The sequence below is a fragment of the Electrophorus electricus genome, chromosome 6 (assembly GCF_013358815.1).
Source record: "Electrophorus electricus isolate fEleEle1 chromosome 6, fEleEle1.pri, whole genome shotgun sequence".
Lineage (NCBI taxonomy): Eukaryota > Metazoa > Chordata > Actinopteri > Gymnotiformes > Gymnotidae > Electrophorus > Electrophorus electricus.
In genome coordinates, this window is record NC_049540.1 from 26539768 (window position 1) to 26564533 (window position 24766).

At 44.1% G+C, this 24766-nt stretch overlaps 3 protein-coding genes across 6 annotated transcripts in view; 1 reads left to right on the top strand and 2 right to left on the bottom strand.

The window, feature by feature from the left end:
• The first annotated feature begins 206 nt into the window (after window positions 1-206).
• On the top strand, window positions 207-12468 carry rhobtb3 (Rho related BTB domain containing 3). Of its 2 annotated transcripts, none has more exons than XM_027003713.2 (12): window positions 207-756; window positions 1178-1418; window positions 1956-2148; window positions 3751-3908; window positions 4094-4202; window positions 4924-5310; window positions 6931-7040; window positions 9151-9253; window positions 10528-10701; window positions 11116-11282; window positions 11634-11730; window positions 12339-12468. In XM_027003713.2, coding segments are annotated over exons 1-12 (1860 nt in total). In that variant the 5' UTR covers window positions 207-754; the 3' UTR covers window positions 12458-12468. The 2 variants fall into 2 exon arrangements, with proteins under 2 accessions (XP_026859514.1, XP_026859515.1); XM_027003714.2 differs by having other exon boundaries at window positions 3751-3884.
• glrx (glutaredoxin (thioltransferase)) lies at window positions 11889-14186 on the bottom strand. 2 transcript variants are annotated; one of them, XM_027003717.2, is made up of 3 exons: window positions 13799-14186; window positions 13397-13521; window positions 11889-12468 (listed from the first exon to the last, which is right to left on the bottom strand). In XM_027003717.2, exons 1-2 carry the CDS (start codon window positions 14003-14005, stop codon window positions 13408-13410), a joined length of 321 nt encoding a protein of 106 aa, XP_026859518.1. In that variant the 5' UTR covers window positions 14006-14186; the 3' UTR covers window positions 11889-12468; window positions 13397-13407. The 2 variants fall into 2 exon arrangements, with proteins under 2 accessions (XP_026859518.1, XP_026859517.1); XM_027003716.2 differs by lacking the exon at window positions 11889-12468 and adding an exon at window positions 12974-13290.
• Window positions 14187-18278: 4092 nt separating this feature from the next.
• Window positions 18279-24766, bottom strand: part of ell2 (elongation factor for RNA polymerase II 2) — a 17404-nt gene continuing 10916 nt past the window's right edge. For both annotated transcript variants that reach the window (XM_035527514.1, XM_035527513.1), the window contains exons 5-12: window positions 23471-23730; window positions 21291-21415; window positions 21074-21140; window positions 19995-20601; window positions 19661-19721; window positions 19232-19403; window positions 18949-18993; window positions 18279-18842 (exon numbers count right to left, since the gene is read on the bottom strand). In XM_035527514.1, coding sequence (XP_035383407.1) covers window positions 18726-18842; window positions 18949-18993; window positions 19232-19403; window positions 19661-19721; window positions 19995-20601; window positions 21074-21140; window positions 21291-21415; window positions 23471-23730 — 1454 coding nt within the window. In that variant the 3' untranslated portion in view covers window positions 18279-18725. The remainder of the gene's footprint in view (window positions 18843-18948; window positions 18994-19231; window positions 19404-19660; window positions 19722-19994; window positions 20602-21073; window positions 21141-21290; window positions 21416-23470; window positions 23731-24766) is intronic.

Genomic DNA, 24766 nt, shown 5'->3' on the forward strand with positions numbered 1-24766 from the left:
GATCACATCTCGTGGATCTTTTTTATTTTTATTTTTAATATAAAGCAAGTATGTTTGTAGCAATGAACGTTATAAAAATGTATTAAAATAGGCGAGGAACAAAAAAAAACAACAAAAAAAAACAAACCAAAAAAAAAAAAAAAGGGGGGGGGGGGGTACGTTTGCCCGGGTAAAGCACAACACTCCAGTTCAGGCAGCCGTGGATGCGTTGTAATAGTAGCCATGTCGTGCTGAGTCAGGAGTGCCAACTCACACCGTGTCTACTAGGACGCTGCTTGCTGCCTCTCATTATTTCCTTTCATACAGACACACACGAAAAAAAAAACAGCCTTCTACCGAAGAGCACGGTCCTGGTGTCAGGCTTTATGGCTCAAACGGTGGCCCGAGTTCCGGAGAGACCGATGCGTGGCATTTTTTCGCGCAGTCTTTCTTTCACCGCAAGCGAACTTGTTTTCTTTTTTAGCGCAGTGCCAGGGGGTGCGTGGTGACCACTCGATCCGGTCTCGTTTGTGCGTTTCCATGCTGGCGTGCTCGCTGGAAGATTGCGCACCGGACAGTCTTCGTAAAGCGATCGTTTGATGAATGAAAGGGGGGCACGCCGAGAAGGCGAAAGTCGACCGGCTTCACTCTCGTGGATCCGTGGATTAGTCTGCTCGACCTTCATTGCGGAAAATCATCTCTTCGAAGACTAATGTGAAATCGGACCGCTTTAAGTACGTGCTCGCCAAGCGTTATCCGGAGAGCTGGAGTAACCATGTAAGTTGGAAAGCTTTTAAAAATCTGACGTTGACTATCCATAAAGAAAATAAGGCAAAACATGACAGAGATCGTTTATTACACAACACCACCAACAATAATAATAACAACAATAATAACAAAACTAATAATAATCATAGCAACAATGCATTGAAATTAAATGTCAGAAACAACTGTCAGTGTCATTCGTTCAATGACAAAATGTGATGCAATTGCATCGTGACACACATAGTTAATAAGTCACGAAAACAGGAAGGCAGTTTCTAAGGGTATTCGTCGTAAACCATATAGAAAGCTCTGTGGTCTGAGCCTCATGCACGCGTATATACCATAGCCTATAGAAACTTCAGGAACACTACATGACACGTAAGTTCACATGCACTTGTTAACAGTAACATACTTGGTGTTCTCCATGCTGTAGGTCCATTCACATAGTGGCCCTGGGGAGTGAGTGTCCTGGAGGGGTGGGACCAGGGGAGGAAACTGCTGGTCCGGGGCAGTTACAGGGAGGGCTTCTGTGGAGCTACCTGGGCCATGGAGCGCGAGAGCTGGACCCCACCTCTACTACTCCATCCAGACATCTCCTAAACCCAGCCTTTATGGAGTACCAGTCTAGGGTGTTTGGAGATGTGAGAGTGATGGTGCAGGACTGCTCCAGCTGGGTGAGTGAGTGAGTGGGTGGGTGGGTGAGAGAGGGAGGGAGTGGGTGTTGTGTATAGCATGGTGGCTGAGTTAGTAGTTAGGAGAGAATGAGTACGATGTGGATGAATGATTGCATGAGAGTGGGTCAATAGACTACAAGAAGGAGTGTGAGAGTACAGGAATGAGTGTGTTGTGTCGAATAAGTACATTAAGGAGAGAGTGAGTCATTATAGTGATCACTGATGTGGTAGAATGTGACTATGTAAAGGTGTTTGCATGTGTGGTGGGACAGTGAGTTAATGAGTTAATAGGTATAGGTGTGATTGAGTGAATGACTGTGGATGAGTGAGTGAGTGATCAAATGATCCTGGAATGGAGGACTACAAAGGCAGGATTACAGGGCTTTAGGGGGCTTTGGGGTAGTATCTACGCAGAGGTGTGCATATGTGGCTTCTACATTAGATATAGACTTAAGCATCCTGGGATGGACACTCTATTGATCTGTATCTTAAGATCCTGTATCACTGCCTTCTCGTTGATTTCCACCTTTCTCTCAGGACTTGTTGGACAGTGACTGGGCAAGTGTGCGGAGTGTTCTGGAACAAGCTGATATAGTGGTCATTAAGTATTCGGTCAATGACAAGCTGGCATTCCAGCAGGTGCGAAATGGCTATGCCCCCCGACTCCGCCCACTCCTTCGTCACTGGGGCATGCCCGTCATCCTGGTAGCAGTGGGGGCACGGCTCAACGGTGAGATGAGCGGCAGCTGCTATGCACTGTCTGATGCTTGATGTGCAATCACAGTTCCATTTCTCTGTCGTGCTATGTTCAAGGCTGAGGCATATAAAATCACACTGCCGTTTACCTGATATGCTTTACCTAAACATCAGATGGTAGAGTTGAATTCTGAGAGTCTGCTCATGAATTGTCATATGGTAATCTGTCATGGATTAATCTGTCATGGAATATTTATCATATGGTAATCTGTTGTGGATTAAAGAGGGTCAAAGAGGTGTTATGAATGTGTGAGGTTGTTGAAGATAGTGAGGTTTTATTCTAAGGATGCTTTCTCGAGTAAGGCTTCTCTGCTCTGTTAAATGTGTCCTTGACAAGTCTCCAAAACCCATCAAAGAAGCAAAACAGTAACAAAGCGCATCAGTTCAGAAGCATGAAGACATCTGGCACTGGCTGGATCTTACAGTGTTAAAATTAGTCATCCATTTAATACCTTAATTAAATTCCCTGAAATGTTACCAGACCCTAAGTTCAAGATAGCATTTGACAATCCAGGTTAGTCTGTTTGGTTGTTATTGACTGAGGGAGAGGAGGTCACAACAGTACAAGTTCCACAGTCCAAGAGAGTTGTCTGTTATGGATAAATTGTTAGTGAGGATTCTAACTGGACCCTTAGTTTCAGCCAATGTGTAATGGCTGAACTATTTAACCCTACACAGTCTTGCTTGTAGTCCAAAAGTCATAATTTTGTATGTATGACCTCTAATATTAACCCAAGCAAGAGGAATATGTGAAGAGCTTGTTCATATGCACATGTTCAGAGGTAAATATTTATTCTGCTTGGAATCAGTCCTCCACCTCAGACTTCTCAGTCAATAAACCAAACAGCAACATCTCAGTGTGTTCTCAACTGCCCTTCAAATCTAGAATTGATCAAGAAGGTGATAATAAAATCCTACAATAATTGTGTTTGCCCCTGAAGGCTAATAGAATGGCAATAATGAGCTGTGCAGGTTAGTGCCAGACCTATGAAAGGTCTCTGTCTTGTGTGGCATCACCTAAGTGCTAAACATGGCCTGTTGGTGAATGCTGGGTATGATAGGATATTGGGTATGACAGGATAACTGTGCATTTCCTGTTGTCTGGCTGTAGGGACACCCAGAACAGTCTCAGAGCAGTGCATTTTCTCACACACACACACCCACCCACATGCTTCATTCCATACCCTGTCAGTGAACTGGTCATTTCCTCTCCAGCCTTCACTCTTTGTCTTACCTTTCCCAGTATCTCCAAGCTGCCTGTTTTTCTTTTCCTTGAGCTCTCTAAGGCATTACATGTTGGCATTATAAAAACAATAGTCATGCTGCTTCAGTTCTGCCCTCTACGCGGCGTGCATGGCACCCACAATTCCAGAATTGTCATGCATCTTCATGAGCAGTGACCTGTTAGCCTACTTCAGTGTCTACTATGTGTGAACGTTATTGAGGGTCTTGCTCTCTGCAAATGTCGGTTGACCTGTATGTCATAACAGTGTATCATTTGCACAGGAATGTCTGTGTATACTTTCCATACTCCCACCTCTCCTCTCAAACTCCTACACTACCTCACTGTCTTCAGATGACGGGCCCCCATGCACATGCCCTCTGTGCGCATCTGATTGGACCAGCTGTGTGCCCCATGGCGACGGCCTGCAGCTGTCCCGGGACCTGGGGGCCACTTACCTAGAGCTGCCCTCACTCAACAACTTCTTCGTGGGTCGCTACTTTGGCAGCGTGGTATCTTCACTCAGCAGCCAAAATACCTTTCACAGTTTAATAATTACAACAAGGCATTGCTTTTGAGTTTTTTTTTTTAAAGAAACATTCCAATGATCATCTTACTATTTTAATAGTAGAAGGTGTGTATGTTTGTGTTCATATGTATAATGACTATGACACTCTTCATGTGTGCATTCATTTAGCTTGAATACTTCATGATTCAGTGTCTGAAGCAGAAAGCTAAAGAGAGACCTGACAAGAGGCGGGGACAAAGGTTTAACGAACCCCGCCCTCCCCACTTGGACCAGCCAGGTACGAATATGAAAATGCAAATAAAACCTGCATCGGCAAGAGCTCTTTAATGGCTGGGAATCTTTGTATGTGGGCATGTGGCATTTCGATATAATAAGATCCTATCAAGCGGTTAGATATAATGTATATTATTGAACCAAAAACACTTTCAAATGCCTCAGCATTGGATAATCTTTGCTGCAATGATTATTGCCACACAGTGAAGCCAAAGGTTTCCCATAGTGTTGATGCTGCTCCAAGTCCACTGGCCCTTTTTTACAGGAGCACGGGCTATTAAATATGAAGGCTGCTGAATCCTGGACGGCCCTTTTTGGCAAAGCCAAACATGCCCAGTCGTAAAAAGTGATGCGTGGCGTTGCATCAGTGATCCGTCAACCATCGCCACATGTTTACGGTGTATATTTGCATTAGGCTTGTTGTGCATGCTTTTTAGTCTTTCTTTCTAATGGAGAATTCCGTTACTCTTCCTCAAATCCGATTTCTTTCTACTTACAAAGCCTTCCCCTTCCTGCTGGCTCACGTATCCAAGTGCCTTCCTCCTCCGCCACACTCTATTACATTTGCTACACCTTCCCCTGCCCGTCTTATCACTCTCTCCTTCTCCCTTGACATTTCCATCCCTCTTTCTTTCCGTCTCTCCTTTTTACTCGCCTCTGCTCTGTTTCCCGCTTACGTGGACTCAACCCTTGCTAACTGACGTCCATGTTTGCCGTGCTCCCAGCACGTTTGCCCCCAGTAAGAGTGGAGGAGTCCAGCTTCTCCCAGGACCTGCAGTGGCTGCTGGAGCGAGGGGTGCAGTTCGCGGACGTGCTCTTCTACGCCGGCGACTCCGGGAAGGAGCTGGGTTGGGCGCACGCAGCCGTGCTCTGTGCCGGCAGCCCCTACTTCAGACAGCTGCTGGTGGGCAGGCAGGCGTGGGAGAGGCCTGTCTCCCGCTGCGCCTGCCGCGAGAGGGATGGCCCCCACTCCCTCCTCTCCACCTGGGACGGCGTCTTGGACGACCTGCCCAGGCCAGACGGGCACCTACCTGGCCGCCTGTCCAGGCTGGTGGTGAAGGACCCGCTGCTGTGTTTGTGCCTGTGGGAGACACTGATGTTTCTCTACAGAGGTGAGCATGCACAAGTGCTGTGTGAAATATCCCAGCTGATGTTAACGGGAATATAAACACTGTGTGTAGCCTGGGGTGGGGCTGTCTTCCAATTTTGCTAGATTTTCTTTTGTTGTCTCATATTGACATACAGATGTTAATTATTTGGTAACCACATTAAACTCTACTTACTCAAGAGTTAATTGAAAATCAAAATCAGGGAAATAAGCCTTATTTAAAGATGCTTCTTCAGCTGTTCTTGCCGGTGAGTCATTTTCCTGCTAAATCACCCACTTTCAATCCGTTCAAGTCATAGTAAAACTCCTCACTGCCATGCCTCTCTTATCTCACTGCTCTGTACTTGGATTTTCCTTTGTGTTTGAATAGCGGCACTTTTGGTGGCAGTGCTTTATTATTAGCAGTGTGCTATAAGGCTTAGGCTGTGTATCTGTGTGTGTACGCGCGCGTTTGCGCGTGTATTATATCTCACATGTGGCGCACATGTGATACTCCTACAGCCCTTTTGCAGGACCCTGGGGGATGTAGGGCTGATTAGCATGGGTAGCAGGAGCAGACACAAACATAAACTTGTCACGCAGAGAGAGAGAGAGAGAGAGAGAGAGAGGGAGGAGTGAATGAAACAGGGAGTGTGAATTTGTGGGAGATGGAGAGAAAGAGAAAAAAAAGAGTGGGAGAAATGGAGAATGAGAAAGAGAAGGATGAAGGAGGAAAGAGAGGCAGTGAGGCATCTACATGGGATGTATCGTGTCTGTAGATGTGTGGCGCTGAATGCATAATTGTTTTCGTGGCAAAAATGCGTTCTGGTGCTTAGAAGGCATCCCAGAATCTACGTATCGTAAGTGTTTATAGAAATATTATCCTTTGTTGCTAGGCTATACATCATGTTCCAATATTAAATGATTATGGTTTGAATTGCAGTCAGTCAGAGATGGGGGGGGGGGGGGGGGGCTGAATGAAGGGGATGGACACATTTATCAGTAGTAAGACATATATGGCTAAGAAGGCGAGACTCATACCAATGAGATCATCGCAAGCTTACAGGGCTATTGTGCAATGACCCTTTACATGCTTTCCTCCAAGGGTAGTCATCCCATTAAGAAGAAATGGCACCCTGAAACACACTGTGCAGTCGGACAGGGAAGAGCTGTTCAGCCTGTACTGGGGAGGCTGGATTTTTTAACACAACAGGCCAATATGACTATCGGGGGCGGAATCTGGGATAAGAAAACGCTTCAGACAGGCTTGTCAATAACGGTGTTATCAGCTTGACATTGTGCCAGATAAACGTTTTTGCCTTTCTAATGAGCTCCGCCAGTGTCCAGGGACAGCCAGCGTGGTCTGCTGTAGCCAACACAAGAGGCACAAGGAATAGAACGATAATTCGGTGCCTTTAAAGCTGCATCACGTGCAACGAGTCCAGCAGCTGTGGATCAGGGGTTGAACTGTGAACGTGTGTGCACAGACCTCTGTACCACCCATATGCCAGGCTGAGACTTATCCCATCTGGACAGACTGGTCATGCATGATGGCTTGCAGTAATGTACTTGCATATCAGTGCATGCATGTGTCTCTCGGTGTGTGTGTGTGTGTGTGTGTGTGTGTGCGCACATTCCCAAACAGGAGCCTGGGAATGGGAGTATCTGGAGGAGGCTATAGCTGAGAAACTGAAGAACCCTTTAGCTGTAGCCCAGCTGATGGACAGAATACGCTCGTTCGTGGGGAGGGAAAAGGTAGATATGAGAGGCTTTTTTTAGGCTTGCTCTACAGCACTGTTTCCCAACATAGTCCACCGGTCCACATTTATGCTCTGTCCCAGGTCCCAACACACCCGACGGTATGGCACAGTACGTTCCCAGTACGTTCCCAGGTCCCAACACACCCGACGGTATGGCACAGTACGGACAGTACGTTCCCAGGTCCCAACCATAGACAGTACGGTCCCAGGTCCCAAATGTTGCACTTGCAGTCCTGAAGTGCACAAATGCACGCCACACAAGGCCATAGCGTGTCCCATTTCTCATTTTGGCGATCAAAAGGAGAGCTCATGAGTGCCCTCTACACGCCCTTACTGCAGCCTTCAGCCAGGACTGCAATGATGCATGTGTAGGAGCAGCCTATTACCCAGAACTCGGTGTGATACAGGCGAGGACCGATCAGAGTGTATAGTTTTGTGTCAAGTAGTCTGATCATCATGGCATAGAAGAAATATTCAAATTTATTTATTTATTGGTTGTTAAGTAATTAAAAATAGTACCTTAGATAATAACTTCAGGTTACTGTCAGGTACAATATAGATGCATGGTTTGTAAGATCTATGTGGCTGTCCCACATGCACGCTTTTAAACTGAGCACTCCTGAGGACTTGCACCATGGGTATGCACATTGACGTCAGCAGATTGTGGATTTGGAGGAGGACCACAGGGATTATGGAACCATTTGGAACTGGGCTCACACAGAAACTGGACCCGGCCATCCCGCTGTTTTCAAATGGGTCTGACTGCTATCATGCCACTTCTGATTGGCTTCTCATGCAGGGGATAATGGGAACGTTCAGAACAGGCGTCTGGCTGATGCCGACAAATCAAGGATAATATATTTTTTGGTGTAGTATATGCCACCATCATTTAGTGTTGCTTCAGTGCACCTGTGCTATCTGGCACTCACAACTAAGTTTTAATGATGATGTAGTAAAACAAATAAATAATAAAAACTGGTGATCAGCAAAGAACCAGGTTGATATGAAGATTTCAACACTATACAAAAAGCCTTAATTACAAATAATTCAGGAATCCTAAGAAATAACAAGCTAAACAACAAGGAATTCAATTTATGGGAATTCATTAAGTGAATAACAGCAGCTGTTAGTTTTATTTACAGTTTGCTCCCTCAGCAGCAATTAGACAGGCGTTTAAAATAATTACCAAAAAAAAAAAACAGCCCAGGAAAAATTAATAGCCTAGGTGAAAATTCAGCAATCATGTTCCATGTATAAGTGTATATAGCCTGCATAGCAATTCAGTTAATATTGCAGGGAATCAGTTATTGTAGTATAATAATAATAATAATAAGACTTTATTGATCCCAATGGAAACTATTACAACAATTCACAGGAAGCTAAGTTTAATTGACAAAAGCCTATTGAACCACTCTGACAGCATATGGACAAGAGCATTTGGTTTGGTGCTTTCTTCAAACCTTTCAGCACAGTTGGAATAGTAATTTTAGCCTGTCATTTTTTATTTTTTTTATTTTTTTACAGAAAAATTCTTATTTTACAACTATAAAGGATTTGTCAAGCAGAAAGTCCAGACACTTTAGAAAATAACAGAGCAATATGGTCATGTAAAACAGCATGCAGATACCTTAATTTTATTGATCGAAGACACCTCAGAACGAATGGAAGAGAATGGAAAGCTCTCAAATGGCCTCATACCCCTGAGTTGTTCACTTCCAGTGACATGGTTTGAAAAGCAAATTTTGAGAACATGACCTGAACTAAGCGAATAGAAACCCTGAGTATCTATTACACATATCCTAAAAGCAAGGCTGAGTTACAAATGTGGAGCATTTGTTGGGCCCAAAGGACTGGGTTGAGAAACACTGGTGTAGCTGTTAAAAACTCTCCTGTGATAATTGATAATTGTTCATAATACAGTTGCAGGGTGCGTAAATACATAATGCATAAAACGCACGTACACATACAATACACTTTGTGGGTAGATTGATTTGCAGTGGCCGAATCACTCATGGAAGAAGGAAGAGTGCAGGGAATCTGTAAAGGTTAATTACAGCTCCTAAAGTCACCTGATAAGTGGCAGCGATGTCTTTTCATGTGTGCAGGGCACCCGGGACACGCCCACTCCTCGCTCCCAGCAAGGCCCACAAACACTCAGCAACATCTTCAATTCCCCTCTCTACTCTGATGTCATTTTCATGGTCCAAGGCAGGTCTTTGGCTTATTCTGTGTTATACGGACATATAGTCGTGGCTTAAGGTTTTAAGACTGACAAATTTTGGTTTTCACAAAGTTTACTGCCTCAGTTTTGTTTGTCAGATTTTTATATGGCATAGTGAAATTCAATTATAAGCATTTCATAAGTTTTTTTAAATCTATTTATTGACAAATATATTCAGTTTAAGCAAACACTTAGAGTTGACCCTTCTTTTTTTTTTACGACTTCTGCAATTTGCCAAGGCAAATTCAGCTTCTGGGCAAAATCTTGACTGATGACAACCCATTCTCGTCTAATCAGTGCTTGGAGTTGATCACTGTTTCTGTGTTTTTGTTTGTCCAACCTCTTTTTGAGGATTGACCACAGGTTCTCAATGGGATTGAGATCTGAGGAGTTTTCTGGCCATGGACCCAAAATTTCAATGTTTTATTCACCAAGCCACTTGGTTATCACTTTTGCCTTGTGACATGGTGCTCCATCATGCTGGAAAAAGATTTGTTAATCACCAAATTGCTCCTGGATCGTAGGGAGAAGTTGCTCTTTGAGGATGTTTTGATACCATTCCTTATTCATGACAGTGTTCTTAGGCAAAATTTTGGGCAAACCCACTCCCATGGATGAGAGCTTGCTAGCAGAAGGCAGGTGTGAGTGCATCTGCATGCACAGTGAGGTGAAGGCTTTTGGAGGATGGCTTGATGTCAAGAAGGGCAGCAAAGAAGCCACTTCTCTCCAAGAAAAACATCAAGGACAGACTGACATTCTGTAGGAAGTACAGGGACTGGACTGCAGAGGATTGGGGTAAAGTTATTTTCTCTGATGAAGCCCCCTTCAGACTGTTTGGGACATCTGGACAAATGATTGGAGAAGAAAAGGTGAGCACTACCATGAGTCCTGTGTCATGCCAACAGTGAGGCATCCTGAAACCATTCATGTGTGGGGTTGCTTCTCATCCAAGGGAATCAATACTTGTCAGTAAAAAGTAAAAAAAAAAAACAACAGAACTTATTTAATGCTTATAATTGTACTTCACTATACCATATAAACATCTGACAAAAGGATCTAAAAAAAAACTGTGGCAGTAAACTTTGTGAAAACCAAAATTTGTCAGTCTCAACTTTTGGCCACGACTGTACATGCACACACAAAATCATGTGTGTCAGATTTGACGTGAGGAAAACATATTCAGGGGACGCAGACGCTTCTCTGTAGGAGAATGTAGCTTGCGTGTCATGGTTAAAGAAGGTTTCTGGGGGTCCGGTTTCAGGGAGTGTGCTGCCAGCACACAGAGCTGTGCTCGTGGCCCGCTGTGATGTCATGGCCGCAATGTTCAGTGGGAAGTATGCAGAGGCCCGGAGCCGGGTGGTGCCCATCCACGGAGTCTCCTCCGACACTTTCCTCGCTTTCCTGGAGTACCTCTACACTGACACCTGCTGCCCAGGTGAGGCCACTGCAGAGTAGAGCACTCATCATCCCAAGAGATCCCTGAGATCCACCCTCCAAAAACTCAATTTTTTCAGATGCCAGACAGCTTAGTCCAACTGTTCATCTTTTTTTGCAGGGGCTAATCTGACATATATCTTCAGACTGACTTAGAAACGACAGATTTGTCTCATCATATTACACCACTTTTCACATCAATAGCAGTGTTTCAAGCTGTTCCACTAAATGTGATGGATTCCATGTAATTTGTACTGAGCAGTGCACATTCTCCTGTAGAGGAACGTGCTGGATATGACTGCTGGCGGATGAATATGTTGTGGATTGTGACAGAGGTCGACGGTCTGATTGATCGGGGAGAAACGAGGACGTGGAGATGACTGACAGCTGGTTGTGTGTGTGTATGTGTGTGTAGCCAGTGTGTTGCAGGCTATGGCCATACTGGTGTGTGCAGAGATGTACCAGGTGAAGCGGCTGCAGCACCTTTGTGAGGTGTGCGTGTGCGCATACCTGCAGAGCATGCCGAGCCGTGAGTTGGCCTCCACCAGCATTAGTGTCATACGCTTACTGAGGAGAGCAAAGGTGAGCTTGCTGTTGCCCTAGCACGTGTCTCTCCGCACTCCCCGTAACAAACCGCTGCCACCCCAGTGCCAGCGGCTGTTCAGAGTCACCGCAAATGCTTAAGAGTCTGACACTTTGATATACAGAAGGGTGTATCGACAGCTCTTTCCACTTCACTTTTATGTAACTAAACACACTGAGCCGATGTAAACACTACACAACGCTGGTTACACTGTGGTCAGTCCTGTGCCAAAACAAATTTGGATTTGCACCTGATGGCACAATGTGGTTATATTTAACAAGTCTGGACAGCTCTCTGTGCACAGTGCCTCAACGCTGACAAAGTATGTCTGGATATCTCTCTGTGCACAGTGCCACAATGCTGACCAACTATATGTCTGGCTGCTTCACTTCATTGCTAACAACTATCTCATCTTCAGCCACAAGCCCGACTTCCTGGAGCTATCAGGTGAGTTGTTTGGGAGGCCATCTGGAAGGGGATATTTCCTATTCATTACAGCAAATGCAGTGCTATTGTTAAACTCAGAAATACCTGACCAAATGCCCTCTTTGCCACCTAACAGCTGTTACAGAACAGAAATCAACAGAGGCTCATTAGGACACAGCTTTTGTGGGGGGAAAATATATTTCTAATACAATTCAGAGTGCAGAACTCCTGCTGGGGGTGCATATTATCTCAAGACAATGTCTCCAGCTCTTGCTTCTATGATTTCAAGCTGTTCCCCTAGATACATACACTGCCATATAAACAAGTAAGCATGCAAGCTATTACGCAACACCAAGAATGGAAACAAATTAGGTTATTTTAAAAAGTACAGATGAGGCAAATAAAGTGGGATGCACTGATTTGACCGTCTACATATCCAACAAGCGTGCGAACGTTAAACATTTCAAATGCTTTATGTTTTACACTATTGTGGCTATTCTCTTTTAAGCGGTTAATATTACATAAAAAGCAGGAAGTGAAGGGTGGAGAGGAACACCACCGCCCATATAGGTATTGGGGATGTGTTGTTGCCATGGTTTCTGCACGGTCACCATGCTACTGTTGAGCAGAGGAGGAGCGGGAGCAGGTGGAGCATCTGCGGTGGCCATCCCGGGGCTATCTGCAGGAGCTCAGCGAGTACCAGCGACGCCGGAGGCAAGTGCGCAAGTCCCGCTGCAGCATCATGTGACCTCCCTCCGTCTGCCGTGTGGACCGGAACGAGGCCGTGGAGATGAAGGAGAGGGGAGTCACAAAAAAGACACATCGAGGAGGCGAGAGGCGTGACAAGACACACAAGGCACGCTGACACAGGCCTTTCTCATGAACTCTGCAAGGGAAGCAGCAGAATTCTGATGCACTGTGTCTGTATGGACGTTGACCTTTGATCCTGTGATGTTATGAAGCTGTGTGTTCTCAGAGACTTGGGGCAGACACTGTGGCTACGAGCACACTGTGCTTCTCATGCTGCGCAACCACACATCTCTGGCTTCATGTACATGGAAATAAACTGTGACTCCAAATGGGATCTACTGACTACAATAACGTTGTAACCACAGATTGAGTGCACTTGGCTATGGTTGAAACCCTATCCAGAAAATGTGATCACACAAGTCACTCAAAGCTGGTATAATCTCCAGTGGTAAACAGGGTAGGGTCAAACTCATTCTCTATAGAGATTTATATTTCATCATCATTGTCTACCATGGTCTTTCATGGTGAAATTTATTTAATCTGTGATTACACTTGCAGAATTACTTGAATAACATCTCAAATGTTTATTTTTTCCTCATGAGGTTATAATTTTATGGCGATGCAACTATTTTTGTAACACATACATTTGGGGAGGGAGGGAATATGTAGACAGTATGCATCCAGCATGTGGATTTAGTTTAGTCAGTGTGTTGGACTTGGAGCCTGTTCTTGGCTGTTTGTAGTCTAGTCCAGTTCTGTTGAGCTTCATCCCATGCTGAATAAAAGACATTTTAGGAGGATCCCAAAGTTGTGCGTCCTGAGATTCAGTGCCTAACCAGAACAACAGGGATAGCAGTGTTCCAATGTGCCAAATGGGATTGGGCCCAAAAGTCGAATACAAACTAGATTTCGTACTGACATTTGCAGTCGGATTTACCTCCTGTGTCGTCACTGCAGTACTTTAATATGACGCAGCATGCCGTCCAGTTGGCCCTTTCTGTCCAGCTCTGCCACATCGCTGCCTCCGCCGATACACGTTTCCCCTATAAACACGCGAGGCACCTACGCAAATGACACAGTTAGTTTAAAACAATATAATACACCTAGAGAAATTTTAAAATAGAAACCACGCTTAAACTCCATGGTGGTTAGTAGCTCAACTTTTCAATCGGCTTCAGCACATACTGCTTTTACAGGAAAGCACATGACTAATCATGGCCGCCAGCAGGGTTGGACATGCAAAGTCGTTTACATGTTTTACTCATGGTTTTCCATGTTTTTTAAACTTCATCCAACTTAGAGCAGGAACGCTGAAACACTTGCAATACTCAACACTCACGGTTCGAGCGCCTGTAATCTCCTGCAAATAGTCTTGTATGCTGCTCATGTCCTCCCGTGCACTTATGTCGACAAGCTCCAGGTGTCCAGGTTTAAAATTGTACTTCGACAATACATCTTTGGCCAGTGTGCAGTACGGGCACGACGGCTTCAGAAACAGGACAACTCTGTCTCCTTTTATTTGCGCTTTCACAAACTCCTGAGCCATTGGAGCAGTTTCCTCGGCTTGGATAATTCAGACGATTTCCGGTCCGGTTGAAAACGAGTGTTGGAAGTAACAAGCCAGCAAAAGGTCGTCCGTCTAACACACCCCCTCAGAGGAGGGTTTACCGACGCGTCCTATCTCTTTTTAAGCGGCCATATCAAAGACGTCCATGTTTTACTTTAGGTGTCAACAAGCTCTTCTAAAGTCCACACTTGCGGGTTTGTGTAATTATGTGCTGTTTGGTAAGTCCTCCATCCCAGTGCTGGAAGAATTGCTTGCACAGTGTGCCAGAGAGACTACCCTTTCTTTAATACTGCACCTAGCCATCCATCCAAAGAGTCGTGGCTGTGTCGTTTAATCCCATAGCGCTGCTGAAGATGCAACTGAAAGATACTTTCCAATAGCTGTTGCTCACCGAATCATTTTAAATTATTTACAATGGCAGTTCCATATAGGCCCAAACGCGTCGTTTTAAAATACTTTCCACTGTCTTGGTAAACGCTGTGACTAGATAAATATTTACTGAATTCATAAAACAACTGTCTATACAGCCAGAATTGGGTAATATGTCCTAAAACTTAATCTAGATCACAACCAGGGACCTAGGCTCAAATGTGCTTGCATCACATATGCAGCTGCCAGAATTCCTTTCTTTTATGCAAATGCACGTATGTGTGTGTATTCGAATAAATATACATTATCTTTTAAGAGTTATTCCAGTGTGTTTTTAGGGCTCTTGTCTGAATTTGGAATCAATGCCACTAACCACTTAATTCACTATCTTGGGAAAACTCATTACTAGGGCCGTCACCGAGTGATGTTTATATGTGTGCTGGTGTCAGTAGACCTTATATTACTTTTAAACACCTTAAGTGACTTATGGAAATTGCATTCATTCTAAAGATTGTGCACTGAGCTGTACTGTGTAGTATGCTTTAACTGGAATATCAGGCAAAGCCCAAGGCTGAACTGACCATTCTACGCAGGTTCTGCCATCAGTAATGTGGGACAGATGTTACTGATGCACTAAAATAAGAATCCTAAAAATGTGTAAATATGATGGTAAATTATCTTACACACACACACACAGGCCAATTTGTTACTATGGATACTCAAAAAAATCTTTAATGGTTTTACCTAAGGAACACGTGCCATCACTTAAACTTATTGCATTGTGAAATAAATATTTAGGAAATTCCAAAAGCATTTACTTATGGATATGGACCTCAAAGTAGAAGAATGCAACTGTCTGGCTTCTCAAATCACAGAGAACAATGGTGGATTAGACAAAATCTATACTGTGTGTTTGAAAACTAATTTCTGCTTAAATGAAAATTCCTGGTAGTTGAAAACCACCTATATCGTTGCTATTTGCACTGATCTGTGACAGCTCACATTACAGCTCACTGGCCAGTATGTAAAACCAAGTGGAGCCATGGTATCCAATTTTTCCTCTAGTTTCTGAGCCTTCCATAGTCGTATTGCATTGCACTGCATAGTTATATAATCAATTATTACAATTAGAGATTACCATAATGGAAAACATACTAACACTTCATATTAAAGTGAGCAGTAGCTGAGCAGGCTCCAGCTATAGTGGCACGAAACAACTTTAATACTCTTAAGCCCAAAATGCTGGAAGTCATTGAGGAGCTCGAGTCACATGTATTACAAACAGAACAACCCCCATTACATGCCTTTTCTAAAGTGCACAGATTGCAGTTTTAACTACAGTAGATTAAACCAACATTTTAGGTAATTTGTGCCATTTCCTTCACTGCTCTTTCTGTATGTTTGTATTATAAAAGTTTACCAAGGTGTGATGTTCACAAGTTATGATTTTAAATAAAGAAAATTCTTAAAGAACACTGACAAAGCCATTAAGAAGTAAACAAAAAAGGCCAAGAAAAGTACAGATGCATAAATATTTAATCAAGTTCACATTTTATTGAACTGATGATGTAATGCATTTTTCAGGTGAGCCAGTTGAAAATCTAACAATCCAAATAAACCCCACCACACTGCTAAATCAAAAGATGACCATAATTCAGAGTGATTTATTTGCATGTTTCCTGTCTGATGCATGCCAAAACTCCTTCTGGCAGTGTCAAAGACATCTTCCAGCCTCTTCAAAAGGGCAAAGCGAAGTAATCCAGGCCAGATATAGGCCAACCTCCAGACTTTAGCTGTATGAATGTCATCTTTCTGTGAATGTATAGAGAATAAACTCTCTCTCTCTCTCTCTCCCTCTAATACTGTGCAGCTGCAAAGTTCACTGAAGCAACAATCAATCCCACAGCTCTCTAACATCAACAATTAGAAGATACAGTCTCTAGATAAGCTGCGTCAGTGCAGGGAAGGGAGAGAGAGGGGCTGGCAGGGCCAGGAGTGAACATGCTGCTGAACCCCACTAATTAACCATCATATGCATCTGGCTGTCATCCATCCCCACTTGATCCACTTTGGGGACAGAACATTAACTATCCAAGGAAGGTAGAGGGGTGGGGGGAAAAAAGAAGAAAAATTGAAGCCATTTTATTCAGACACCAACAGATTTTAGGTTAGGTAGCACCAGTCCCTAAGGAAAGGCTTGCAGCTCATCTGGTGAGAACTGCTGCAGACTTTCGAGTCAAAGAGACGCAAATACTGAATACGATATATTCATCTGCAGGTTGCCTTACAATGGCCCTTATCCATAATTCTCACCACACGTTACAGGATACCTCATGGCTCTAAAAAGTGGGCTAGTTGCGATTCTCAATATGACAGACTATTGACTGGTGCAAAGTCTGACCCATGCACCCAGCTCACTTTTACACGATATGTTTCTTCCACACATAGTAAGCTCTGTGGAGTTAATACTCAAACAGTCAAGGGATAAGAAACAGCTCACATCTCCAGTAAGACTTTGAACATGTCTGCAGTATTCAAAAATGACCAGAGAGCAGGGAAGGATGCACACACTCCCAAATTCATATCTTCTGGATCACCTTGTCTTCAATGCAAATAAGAATACAAGCTGAGTGATCTTAAAATGTTAGTTTTCTAACCAATGAAGCTAAAGTTGTCTTGTCTGATAAACATGCTAAACCAATAGACGCAGTTTATTCCAAATCAGTTTTTTTTTTTTTTGGCAAAGCATTCTAACATACAGGTTTTGTAAACGTTTCTCCTTTAACTTACAGATTTGTTAATTACCATGAAAATAAAGTTGTGTATATTTGATCACTTCCTTTCAAACCATAACTTTCGACTTATTTCAAAAGTAAAGCAACAATTTCCTTTCTCCCCACTTAAAATTAATAAAATTATATATATATATATATATATATATATATATATATATATATATATATATATATATATATATATATATATATATATGCGCGCATAAATAACTCTACTCCGAATGTATTTGAAACTTGGAACACCTATGATGAATCCATTTGAAATAATATAGGTCTCAGGTCATTCAATCTTTTTACATCCCCCCCAATGTTCACATGGTGCTGAACACAGAACATTAGCCAGGTTGATCCTGAGTGCTCTGGCTACTCTCAGAATAACTATAGCAGGTCCCCCCCCCCCCCCCTTTCATTTCTATGCCCACCTCCCATTCATATACTTCTATTAATATTCCCACTCACTCTCAAAGACTCAATTACCCTCATACCCCCAACCAAATAAAGCAAACAAAATGGGACAACCCTTCCACTCTGCCTCACTACTCATACACATATACAACCTCAAAAACAAAATCCCTCACTGTATTGCTTTCTCTTTCTTCTCACAAAAGTGCATACACACAAGCGCAAGTGTGTGTGTGTGTGTGCACGCACCCATGCACACACGAAGAAGCACACGTGCTTCCCACAGGCGTGAGCCAGACCTTTCACTAGGTGGTCTTACTTTCTCCCTGCTGCCCCCAGGAGCTGGTCGGACTCCACGCTGCCGTGTGTAAACGAACACACTAAGGCACCATTTGCATGGAGAGACAGAATACTGCTGCAGGGGTCATGGGAGGAAGGAACTCTCATGACTGCTGGATCCACATGTCCCTTTTTTTTAACCCACTGGCTCAGCCTCCCCTGTGCAAAAGGCTCCAGGAAGTCAAACACATATGGTATGTAAGGCCCCCAGTATTGCATTGCATCCAGAAAAGAAAAAATTAAACCTTATATCATCTTTGGACTCAATCTTGCTTCTCTTCTTTTTGTTCAAAATAAATAGATCTTCCTTGTTTTTTTTTCTTTTAAATACAGGTAGCTATAGATACATTTTCTTTGCTTTGAAAATTCTTTTAACTCTCTTTTTTGTCTTTTAAGTCCTTCAAAGAAGAAAGGGGAAAAAAAGCCTGTAGACTACGTTATTCCCCTAGACATGCATGACATCACTAGCAGGTGTCTTTCCTCTCTTAAACAGCAGAGGCAGTGGTCAGGAGGAACGACACTTCAGCAAAGTGAAAGATGGAGAAATGGGAAGGAGAAGAGCCTAGGAATGAAATGTAGACTTGTAAAACGTGGTGAACGGGGAATTGGTCAAAGGGGATGTCAGGAACGGGAATGGGGGACGCACACACGCGCGCGCGCGCACACACACACACACACACACACACACACACACACACACACACACACAGTTTGATCCCCCTTGCTCCCTCTGGCGCGGTCTTTGGTCTGAGGAGAGCTTCGATTGGCTGCAGGGCTTTGCTGGCTCCCACCGCTTAAAGCCAGGACTGTGCCCTCCGCTGGTCAAAGTCTGCAATGAGCCTCTTGATGTGGGCCAGCTTGTTGTGCAGGTACTCGCATCGTTGCTTCTCCGCATGGTAGTTTGGGTTGTGCTGTAGGAAGGTACAAAAAGACAAATTATTACATTCAAGTGCATCCCATAGACATATCTACTGTGTATATGGATAATGTGTGTTAAAGATCTTGGATCAAACTCACTTGTTTCACTTTTTTGTATTCCTGCAGCACCTCTTCATGCACCTCCTGTATGCAGAACATCACAAAGTTCTTTATTATGAAGGAAACATTTCACATGCTGTCTAAGAAGGTTTCACACTACAAAATGCAAGTTGTAAATTGAGAGTTGAGGCGTGAACCTGAAAGAGTGAAAAACAGCTTTTAAAATCAGAGGTCATTTCATTTGTTGAGCAGTGGCTTGGCAGTTTTAAATGTTGGCATATAGCCAGCCTACACAGAGTTCAGGGCGGGGCTGTGCCCTGACCTGATACTCCTTGGTTCCTGGCAGCAGGCGTCTACACTGCGCATCCAGACGGGTGAAGCGCCGTGTGATGTTCTCCATGCGGGCGTGAAGGACACGGTACTCATCATACTCGGCGTTGAAGTCGTCCTTGTAGCGCTGCCTCTGGTCCACAGATACCACTGCTGTGTAATTACTGCCGCGGACATGGGATTGAACGCACACACACACACGCACGCACACACGCACGTCACTCTTTAATCAGCTTGCCATGTAAAGTTTGTAAAATTTCAGTTCTTCTCAGATTTAATTAAGCCCCAAAGGAAGAGGTTGAACAAACAAAACAGAACGGACATTTGTATTGAGAGTCATTTGATCTGGAACAAGGCAAGATCTACAGACAGCTCACACTCTTGGCACCACACCCTCTATACAGAGTCAGGGTAAACTCACGCCATGTAATCAGGAATCACCGGGGTGGGCAGTTCTGTGAAGTCAGATTTGCTTGTTCTGTCTAAGGAGAGAGCAGATTTATGACATAAGACACTGCGCTTCACATCATGCACAGATGCAAATCATTTAAAAAATGGGGAGGGAAAAAAAAAAGACAAATAAACTGCTCAAACTAAATAGGACAAAGCAAAACAATGAATTCAAAATGAGAACAAAATGCTTGGAAATGCAGGGAGGGACATTAATAGAACAGCCTTTAAAAGAATTCAAAGCAAAACCAGCAGTACTCAGGGGTATGACTTCTACAAAACCGATGACCATTCCTCAAACACACCTTCTCTGTGGGGTGCTGTATTCGAACCAGGGCGGCTGGCTGGTGTGCGATTCTCCTCTACATCCACGCGAGGTCTCTTCCTAGGCCTCTCGTCCTCCTCAACATGGCTCTCCTTGTGTCGCACTTTTTCCTTCTTCTTCTCACGCTCCTTCTCTTTGTGCTTCTTGGACTTCTTTTTGGGCTTTTTGCTACTGCTGGCTGCTGGGGGCGTGGCATAGGGTGGGTGGGAGGAGGAGGAGCTGGAGGCCGCCGAAGAGGAAGAGACGAGGGCAGGCCGGCCAGGGTGGCTGGGCGTCAGGGCACGGGGGGCGAAATGCCCTGCCTCTTCCCCACACGTGGAGCTCTGGTCCAGGGGGAGGTCTTGTGTGCCACGCCCCTCAGGTGTGCTTGGGGAGTTGGAGTTAGAGCCAGAGGGTGGTTGGGAGACTGGGGCCTGGGAGGTGGGGCCAGGGCAGGCTGCAGTGACAGGGGGCGCGGCTCTCTTTTCCTCTGCCTCCAAAGGGACTTGGCGCTCAGATGACCCTGCAGCGCTCCGGTTACTGAGGTGGGAAATACGTGGCTTCTTGGGCATTAGAGGATCAATGAAGTCACCCCCAGGCTGGCACTTCTAAATAAAGAGAGAAAAGGGTCCCAATGTAAAACTAGGAATTTAGAAATATGTATGCACAATATGTTTAATTGATTCATAAATCTTCAACTTGGGAATCTAGTATATGCCAAGGATATTTGGTTAAACCCTACACAACTTCGTATCCTTCACCAATACCCACACACCTTTAACCAAGAAAGGTTCATAATTAGTGAAACCAGCTGTGCTTAGCATGCCTTACGGGCAGACCTATGCTCTACGTGAACATCAGGCTACAGAAGAGATCACCCTGCACTGCAGTTGAGGAGCATCTGCTCTGCACTTCTCCCCACACCAGAGGTGCTTCTTTCCAGGACTGACACAAAAACAAACCCTCAGCTGAACAGACTATGCCTCACCATGCACATGGCGTTTACAATCCAAACTGGCTTTCCACTGCGGGTGTGAAAAAGCCACCAATTTGCAATTAGAAATGTGGATGCTTTCATACCTGTTGTAAAGCTGGCTCTTTAGGAGAAGTGCTGGTTGAGAGTGAATCTGCGGGAAGGCCCAGTTTACTGCGAGACACACACGAGGGGCCAGCATTACACAGAAGCCAGCAAGGCATCAGCCCCGTATTGATGGCTGTCTAATACTACATTAGTCACTCAGGAAGGGTGGTTTTTCTCTGGTGATATGTTGCCATTGTAAATGGGCCAAGAGCTTACCGAGTCAGGATCCTGTCCAACTGAGTGCGCTCATCCTCGGAGTAGCCCGGCCAGTCCCTCTGGACCTCGCGGTAGAGGAAGTCCTTTAGTGAGTATGAGTTATCCTTCGGGTTCAGATTAGCAATCTGAAGATGCAAACACAAAAAAATGCACCACAAGAAGAACATTCTCTCACCAGCTCATCTCAGGACAATCACAAATGAAAGCTTCATGGTAATCTTTAAATCCCATATAAAAGTGGACTTGTTTAACCTGGCCTACACATAGTTGAGTGGAGGTTCTATTTTTTAATTAATTAATTAATTAATTAATTAATTAAATATCATTTCATTGATATACTTTATCATATGAACTGCTTAATTTTTTTTTCAAATTGTTTCTATGCACTTTGAACATACAGTGAAATATAACGAAAATGCTTGCAGATGCCAATTGCTGTCCTAAGGCACCGCATCATAATCTGAACACTTTCAACCTGTCCACAACTGCTTCAAACACAAACCACATATGCAGATTCTAATACAAGGCACCACACTAAGACAGTAGGCAGGAACAACGGCACAATATCTATTTGGAACAGCCATTGTGCCATTGATGGTTTATAAAAAAATTATTCATTTGGTCAATGACAAGTCCTTCATATTTTTCCAACTATATTGAACCCCTAAAGATGTACATGCAAATGTAGGGAATTTTCAATAACTATGTATACATCACAAGTCAGCTTTTATCAATTGTCATATTTACTTACCATAAACCCTAGGGAGGGAAAAGAAGAAGAGGGGAAAAAACAAACAAACAACAACAAACACACCCTACAGAAACTCACACGAAATACATAAAACAACACTGTTCTGGATAAATAATGCGTTCAGAGGAATTTCATTCTCTGCAGTAGGACACAGCTGATAAGGTCATGCCAGCCTGAAACATTTCCCAATAAGATAAGCCATCAAGCCCCAGCTGTGTACCACATCTTCATTTGCATTATGTTCAGAAAGTCCTGCATGGATTTACACTCTGAGAAAAGTGAAGGAAGCGAATCTGAATTCAGACTTAAAATAGCCTGAAAGATAAAAGAAATGTACATCAAATTTTAATTTTCCATGCAAACCTACTCTCAGAAGTAGTAAGTGTGACACCTAAACTTTGTGTAATTTGTTACACATGGCCTAAGCAAGAGGGCTTGTTGGACTGAGCTGCTAACAGTGAAATTGCTCTTCATATTCTTCTGAACACTGCAAGCCTCCTGAGATGAAGCAAAACTAAATACATTACATAATTTACATGTTGATATATAATGTCTCACCCTTCTGACCCTCCCCCCATCTGCAGTAAGGACAACAGACCAAGTTGCTTCTCCATTTCTTTGCAACAAAGGGGCGGTTTAAATTCTCTCATGTCCCTCCCTTATGTTCAATCATGAAGAATGCCTTGCACTCTTGCTTTCCTTCACGATCCCTTACAGGTCCCTTTCGCTTAGCGCACACAAAAACTGCCCTGGAAAATACCTTTGACATTTCTCCAGTGAAACCAGTGGAAAGAACAGAGAGAGGCATTTTGCTGGGACTTCCCCCTTGCACTGTGCTGAACCCCCTCCCTCTGCATGCGGAGACAGAACCTTTGGCAGAGTCCCTGAATCACTCAATCAATGTCCATTTTAAAGCAATATGTATAGTATGAGTACTTTAAATCTTCCATGAGATAAAGTAAACCATTATCATGAGTTGTAAGCCATGTGTACAGGTGCAGTAGTGTGCTTGGGGTCCAACAGAGCTTTGTCTTTTGCTTATTAAATCATTTCCTGCTTTAATAAAAGTCTCACAATGATTTCTGAGCTGAGTCCTTTGCAAGCATTCACATTAGCTGTGCTAAGATGCATCAATCACACTGCAGAATGGATGAGACTGCTTCACAACCTACCCAGCTGGCTACAGATCAGCACCAAATCCTGTTAATACAGAGCACTCTCACCTAGCGATGAATCCAGGGAAGGAGTGCTGAGACTGTTTGGAATTCAGTCCTCCCTCTCCCCTTCTCTGATCACACAGTTTTCTGCCAAATCTCCTCCTCAACCCCCACAACCCCCTGCTGCTCCCTTTCATCTCCCCTTATCATTTTAACAGCCTTTTAACATTCTCCCCACTGCCTTCCGCTCACTGTGTCGCTGTAGGTCTCACCTGCTGCAAGGTGCTGCCCAGCGAGTTGCGGTCCTTCTGACTGACCCCATCTCGCTGCAGCCTGGCCAAGACCTCTAGCTTCTTGTAGGAGCGCAGCGCCAGCAGGTGGACGATGCGGTCCCGGTACGGCCGCTGGGACACCGGGTTACTGGAAAGGCACTTGCGGATGGTGTTGGCTGGGTTCATGGGGGTGGAGCGCTTCCGCTCTGGAACCGGGTCAGGGGCTGAGGGGGCTGGCTTTCGGATCTGGACCTTTTTACCTGTGTGTGTAGTGTTCAAAAAGAGGAACTGAGAACAGCAACTAGAGAAGAGAAAGAGGAAAAAAAGAAAAAAAAAAAGAAAAAAAAAAAGAAGAAGAAAACAGTTGGGTGTAGGGAGCAGGGGATGATGGGTGGGTTGCTACCCCCAGCTGTACTTTGCAAGCACTGTGTACACATGCACTTTTACTGTCTCACACCCCGCCAATCAGACGAATAATTTATATCATCTTATAACAGGCGTCAGTTATAGCACATGAAACCTGCCTACCGACCTCCGCGTCACAACACTCAAAAAGCTGCAGCATTCCAGGTGCCCTGTGCTTTACAATTAAAAGATTTTAAGCAGTGGAGCATGGCGATAGGAGTCCAAAAGGGGTGCCCTGGGGCCCAGACGCTACATGCCTTGACTCAGCCCTTCCTCTGCTCTTCTCTCACTTTCTCACTCCATGCAAATGCCTTCCCAGCAGCACACACACCAACAGTAAAACAGTCTTTTCTAGTTTATGGAGAAGCACCCTGCTGTGGTCAAAAGAGCCAGGCGTCCTCTGAAGGTTGGCAGTGATTTGCTGTGGCTCCTAGCAAGAAAATGCTGGGAGGAAAGGAGTTCTGTGATCATTCTGGGTTTCATACAACAACAAAAAGTTCCAGCAAGGACATCTCACCAAGTCACAGTGGTGGAGCTAGTTTTACTATATAGACATGCAGCTTTGTTATTTAGAGAGACCCACTGAGATTAAGTCACATTGACAACTGAAACTGCTGATTTCCTAAGCTTTTGTTAATGAGAACACCATTCATCTTAGAAGCTACAGTAAGCACAGAGGAATAAGAAAGTGCAAAACAAAAATGAAAAACGTTGCATGCAAAAATAGTTTCATCATTGAGTAGCATTTTTAAACAGGTGTCTGTGCTCTGTATTGGGGGGGGGGGGGGGGTGACAAGTTTTACATGGAACAAGGCTTGGTTTTTATGTGGGGTGTGTCACTGTTCCGTCATCAGATAGCAGTGAGCAATCCATAAAACATGGGTGTCATGC

Bases quoted from the DNA above. Each gene is read 5' to 3' on its own strand.
- rhobtb3 (XM_027003713.2), top strand. The intron at 1,419-1,955 runs GTGAGTGAGTGA...CCTTTCTCTCAG, and splicing joins TGCAGGACTGCTCCAGCTGG to GACTTGTTGGACAGTGACTG. The intron at 9,254-10,527 runs GCAGGTCTTTGG...GTCCGGTTTCAG, and splicing joins TGTCATTTTCATGGTCCAAG to GGAGTGTGCTGCCAGCACAC.
- glrx (XM_027003717.2), bottom strand. From the start codon at position 14,005: ATGGCTCAGGAGTTTGTGAAAGCGCAAATAAAAGGAGACAGAGTTGTC. The intron at 13,522-13,798 runs GTGAGTGTTGAG...TCATTTGCGTAG, and splicing joins AGATTACAGGCGCTCGAACC to GTGCCTCGCGTGTTTATAGG.